Source organism: Carya illinoinensis, chromosome 11, assembly GCF_018687715.1.
Source record: "Carya illinoinensis cultivar Pawnee chromosome 11, C.illinoinensisPawnee_v1, whole genome shotgun sequence".
Classification (NCBI taxonomy): Eukaryota; Viridiplantae; Streptophyta; class Magnoliopsida; order Fagales; family Juglandaceae; genus Carya; species Carya illinoinensis.
In genome coordinates this window covers 31,092,276-31,098,179 of record NC_056762.1, presented here as the reverse complement: position 1 = coordinate 31,098,179, position 5,904 = coordinate 31,092,276, and the positions used below count along the sequence as shown (strand labels likewise).

General features: G+C 36.3%; 1 protein-coding gene across 1 annotated transcript; it reads right to left on the bottom strand.

The window, feature by feature from the left end:
- Nucleotides 1–250: 250 nt before the first annotated feature.
- LOC122282696 (probable transcription factor KAN2) lies at nucleotides 251–5,486 on the bottom strand. The gene is made up of 6 exons (XM_043094677.1): nucleotides 4,466–5,486; nucleotides 4,195–4,271; nucleotides 3,060–3,105; nucleotides 2,722–2,884; nucleotides 1,556–1,616; nucleotides 251–826 (listed from the first exon to the last, which is right to left on the bottom strand). The coding sequence occupies exons 1-6, from the start codon at nucleotides 5,091–5,093 to the stop codon at nucleotides 707–709; spliced, it is 1,095 nt and encodes a 364-aa protein (XP_042950611.1). The 5' UTR covers nucleotides 5,094–5,486; the 3' UTR covers nucleotides 251–706.
- Between the last annotated feature and the right edge of the window lie 418 nt (nucleotides 5,487–5,904).

Sequence of the window (5,904 nt, the reverse complement as noted above, 5' to 3'; positions counted from 1 at the left end):
TTGATAAAAAAAAAAAAAAAAAAATCCTTGACAAACTATTGTAATGAAGTCACTATGATTGGGGATAGGAAAATGCATGCATTGAAAGTCTGTCTTTCTTTTGCCATTCTTTTTAAAGTCTTTGTTTCCAATCTTTTCATATGGCCGGCTCTTACTCTCAATTCTTTCTTAATTTTCCTTTGTTGATAAAGTGTAGAGCATGTGAAAATGCCTAGGAATAATTTATAAATAGAGATCTAGCACCAACTCCTTTGGTAAAAATCCTAAAATATATCATAAAAATGTAAAGGGGCTCCATTACAACTACCAAGGATCATTTTCATACTTTAAGATAGTTAAAGGTCTCTGCAGATCAGAAAGAAAGACTCACTCTCTCTCTCTCTCTCTCTGAGTGCAGAAACATACAAAATCAATTGATCTCATATATTTACGTAGTAATATAATATGTTAAATTTGATCTCAGAGCCTGAAAGGAAGGATATGCTTTATTTTTTCTTCGCTCACCCTCTTCTCCTTTTGTTGCTTTCTGTCTTTCTTGTCTCCTTGTCTTTCTTTAGCTCTCCTTTTGCTTTTCCTTTTCTTTTGTTTTCTTTTTCATTTCTTTTCCTCTGATTTTCTCAGCGGGTACCTGATTCTCATCTCCAAACCCCCCGGCCCCTTCACTGTTATAATTATATTTCAAAATGAGGAATACTCAGAAGAGATTTCAAAGTGATCTACCCAAGGTGAACTCCAAATTAGGCTTCTTGGGGCTTGTCCTTGAATGGGTTGTTGATGAGCTCACATCTGAAATTCTCTCATAGCTTAAGCATTTTGGATCCATGTCCTTTAGAAGCCCCCGCCATATAATAATAACAAAAAAAATAAAGTAAGAGGATGATAAAACACGTACAAAGAGACATTGGGTAGAGAAAAATTTAAAGCTGAAAATGGGAATCAAAAGCCAACATTTAAAGCTACCCTAGGCTCACTACGAACCTTGTACGATGGTGCTCCCCCGCCCTCGCCAATATATATGTGTGTGTGTGTGTGTAATGCGAGTATTTTCAGACACACATACACACGAAGGGCATAATATTATGAGTTTGATTGCTCCTGCGTGCTACTAGTTTAGAGATATTCTAGCTAGGTCATCTCTGAATTGGGTCAACGACTCAACATGAAGGCTCTTGATGAGTGAAATGGATTTGGGTTCTGGGGGTACTTATAGGCTTGTAGATCATTAATGGTGGGAGTTTGAAAAAAAAAAATAGCTAGGGGACTTGGGGGAGACGGGATTTTAAAAATCATAAAAGCCTTTTTTCGTAGACTAATGCAATGACAAAGTTGCCCCTAATACTTGTGAAGGTATGATAAAAGCAGCTTTTGCAAAGCTTTTTCCCCTTTCTTCGCTCTTTCTAATATGCATGACTTGATGAAGAAAGATGAAAACATTCTTTCATCTTAACTTTCTTTTATTCTTTCATTCCCAGAGACTGGGCATGTGCATATATGCCTTGTAGAAAAATTTTCCAAGTAAAGATCATTTTGAGAATGAAGGGCTTGAAAATGGTACCTCAAGGGATGGCATGTTTCCACCAGAATCCTTAGGTTTGCCATGCAACCAAGCTTCTCTACTGCAAACCAACATATACATATACGAGAGAATATTTCCTGTCAGTGGTAGCCATGCATGCAGAGGAAAAAGAAAACTGAGAGAAAAAATGCTATCTTTACCGTCTTGTTTATAGTCTGTCACTTAACATTTTGTGTTGATTGAAATAAAGGTAATCCTATCCCATGTGATTGCTTAATACTCTTAACAGATTATACATGGAAGTCTCAGAGTGCAGAAAACTTTAGGTCCAAGATTTCCACCAATGGGTCCATCCAAGGGCTTAACTTTGACAACAAGTTTTCCAATTGTAGGTCCCATTTAATAGGCCTATATCTGAGCCCCACAAAATCCAAGGGAAAGAGATATCTCCGTTTTTTACGTGTATTTTGTCAAATGGGATTTCCATGGTCTTGAAATGGTAGAGCAGTGGGTTTCTTTCAGTTTTTTTTCCTTCATTTTAACAACTAGCTAGAAGGGAATATAATGAACGAGTTTCAGACTCCATGACTCTGGACAGAGAAAAAAGCAAAGTGAAATCATGTACTTGTTTTTGGAATTTATTGAAGAGAACTGCTATAAATATAAGAAATTATATAAAGTAAACTTACAAATTAACTAGATTTTATGAAATTATTTAAATTTATTTTATAATAAAAATAATTTTACAATATGATATATTACACCAAGCCATATCAATTTATAGATTTATTTTATATAATTTTTTTGTGCTAAAGTATTTTTCTTTATAGAATGCAAGTCTCTTTTTTTATGTGTACGAGAGAGAATTAATTTTATACGATTGTTTTTGGAAGCCAGCCACCACAACATCTAGATCTGCACATTTAGGAGCAAAGACCAAGGAATACATTATTGTTTTGACTGTACAGCTTGCATTTAACATATGTACAATTAATTGCAAGTAAATATAAATGGAGTGTCAAAACATCACGCATGCTCCGATATCCCGTGGCCAGGAAGATCAGGGTATGTTAAAATAAACTGGATTTGTAGTATAACTTGCTAATCAAGTACTGGCATTGGCTACTAATTTTGTTTTCCACCTATGATATTAAATAATTAAGAACATTGATAGACGATCGAGCAGAATAAGATTAATTAATTACCTAGAAGAGTTGCTCCATAGACCATGATAATCCTTATTTTGAGGAGTTAACGGTCTTCCCTGTTGATTAATGGATCTCTCAGGCCTTCTTGGGTTCTGAACGTCAAACATTAAATCTTCAGAAGTATCTCCAGACGACCCATTTTCAAATACATCCGATTGTCCTGTTATAAGCAACAACATCATCAACCAAGATTTCAGGAAAATAAGCAGAGAAAGAGGGAAGATATATATGAACAATAACATTATATATATTTCACATTTGTTGACGTAATTGTAATTGATATATGTGTGTGTGTGTGTGTGTGCGTGTGTGTGTATAAGTAGATAGGCATTAACCTGAAGAAGCTGCTGTTCGATCGGTGGTCTTCACGGTTCGATACATCTGTAGTAAAATTCCTATGAATTAGTCGAGACTGAGAAAAAATAATTTCGAGATCCAGAACGCACACATATATTCATATACACTAAGAAAATATGAACTCTTTTCATAAATGATATAGTTCAGTATACTAGGAAAACGTATTTTTTTGACTAAAACATGATATCGAAAACTGAACTGGAAAACAAATAAAATCAGGTTCACGATACTCAAGACATCATCAGACATAGAGTGCAAGTACATGCTAAAATACAGAAGCATTTATGGATTAGTAAAATATTTGCATCGATGTGCAGCATGCAGGGATGTATGAGATAATTACCATGGTTGAAAAAGTGTGGTTAGAAAACCCATCAGAGGAAGACATCATTGAGAAATGATGGTGTTCTGTACTTGTCTCTTTTCTTCTTTATTTCTCTCTCCTTGTAAGGTGAAGATATTATTTTTTTTTTTCGTTTTTATAATGGAATATTTTCGAGCTTGTCTCGGCTTGTGTATGACTCATTTGCATTCTTTGTCTCACTTCTTTACTGAAATCAATAATACTCTCTCTCTCTCTCTCTCTCTCTCTCTCTCTCTCTCTCTCTCTCTCTCTCTCTCTCTCTCTCTCTCTCTCTCTCTCTGTGTGTTAGTTTTGATTTTTTCTTTTACTTTGGGTGGTTCATTCTTCCAAGCAAAAAGCTGTTTATTAGCTTGCAGAAGCAGAGCCATCAGATCTAGTAGAAAAAGAAGCGCTAAGGATACGAGAGACTCTCTCAAGAGAAATTATTGGAATTTGAAATATATGCAGCTAACGCCTTCCTGTAATGCACGCTGGGCAAATGCAAAGTACTTCATCTCTCAAGCAAGAAGTTTAAGAGAGAGAGAGGTATATGAAAGTCTATAAACCTTTATAAAGCGATTAGAAAAAGAGAGAAAAGGAAGTTCTCCATAAACCTCGTAACAGCCACAAAGAAATTTAAAAGAGAGATATGAAACAAAGAAGTTTCAGCATATAATTGAAATTTCTCAAATGTGCACTTAGGAAACTACATCAAATTAAGAAGGAAACCCATTGAGATTGTTGCCGAATGATAGGTCTTAATTTCTTACCTGCAAATGAGATTTAACATGTGCCAACGTGAGATCTTTCACATCCATAAGCTCAAGAACTGACTTTGGTGTAGCCCCTAAACCCCAGCAAGAAAATATAAAGATAAGGACAAGAGAAAAGCTAATGAGTCAAATTTCTTTTCTCGTTTTTAATTTTCCGTTCTGCAATGGTGTAAGAGACGAAAAAGAAGAGCCAAAAAGAAGCAAAAGCAAGAAGAAAGCTGAGAGAATGAAAGAAAAGATATATAGGAGTTAAATGAAGGTATCTTACTTTCATGGCCACCCAATAGCTCAACAGCATGAACAAAGCGAGCATGAAGCGTAGTAGTCCATCGCATCCGAGGTGCTCTCATACTTCGTTTAGCTGGAAACCGTGACAGAAATCTTGGTCGCATTAACCCTTGAGACTGAAAAGGACTTGAACTTGTGGTAGTATTAGCTATAGAAGGTTGAGAAGCATCTAGTAGCTGTTGAGAAAATGGGAAAGCAGGAAGATTTTGGTACACTGGAATTCCTCTTATGGGTCTCAGAAAATCAAGCTCGTGGCTTAGTCCTTGTGGTGGTGGCTGAAACATTGGCTGGTGGTGGAGATGGTGTTGGTGGCCGTGATGGTACTGGTTTCTCTGAAAGGTGTGGAAAAGATTTCCATTTCCATTTCCATGTTGATGATTATGATTATGGTTGGTGAGGGACTCGGAAGCCCTCGGATTCGACAAGGAGAGCTCGAAACAGGTGTCGGGTTTTGCCATTGAGGACATGGAGTTTCTGGAGTCCAGAGCTCTCTTCCAGAAACCCAAATCCACCTCTTCTTCTGTCCTTCTCTTCCAACTTGTTGTGGGTTTGCTGTTTGGAGGGCTGATTTGCAAGGACAAATCTGGTTGTGCTGGGAATAGCTCCATCTTCTTCAACCAAACCAGTCCCCTAAACTATTCCTTTGCGTATTTGTCCTGATCCTGTAGCAGTTATTCTTATAGCTCCTTTTTCCTTCGGTCTTTGAATGATGGCAGAATGGATATCAAAGATTAGAAAGATGATCTTGTGGGGGATTTTTGGTGATCTTGGGGGGTGATTGTTTTCAATTTTCAGATGAGGTCTCTGGGTTTTCTTTCAAGATGGGTTTGATCACTTTGAGCTGGGAGTAGTTGCAGAGATTTGAGAGAGAGAGAGAGAGAGGAAATGACAAGGTATGAAGTGAATGGTTGTTTCTTTTGTGTGAAGTATGTGGGAGAAAATGACACTTGAGAGACTGTAGGGGAGAGAGGGAGAGAGTTTCTTTTTGTGGACGTGGGGGGTAAGGTACTAGGGTGAGGAAAGGGAGAAAAAGATGAGAAAGGAAAAAGTGAATAAGTTGGGACTTGATTCCTTTTTACTTCTCTTTTTTCCTTTTGTTTCTTTTATTTTTTTATTTTGTACAAATTTCCTTTGTTCTCTATACAAAGAAAAAAAAAAAAAAAAAAAAGGAAAAGAAGATTTTTTAGTGTAAACTTTAACTTGTGCATTTGTCCCTCTTCAAATCATGCTTACTTTTCTAACAAACCCCACCCCACAGAAAACCTAAGGTCCGGTAGTGCTCTTTCTCACAAATCCTAAATTTCACAATCCTCTACAAATATGCAAGTATTATTATTATTTTTAAATATTAATTATCATTCTTGCTCACATTTAATCAGGTAATGGCTAGATTTTAAATAATTTTATTATTTATTATTT

Coding starts and splice junctions, on each gene's coding strand:
- LOC122282696 (XM_043094677.1), bottom strand. CDS start 5,093: ATGGAGCTATTCCCAGCACAACCAGATTTGTCCTTGCAAATCAGCCCT. Junction 4,272..4,465: donor GCTATTGGGTGGCCATGAAA/GTAAGATACCTT, acceptor GCTGGGGTTTAG/GGGCTACACCAAAGTCAGTT. Junction 3,106..4,194: donor ATGTTAAATCTCATTTGCAG/GTAAGAAATTAA, acceptor ATTTTACTACAG/ATGTATCGAACCGTGAAGAC.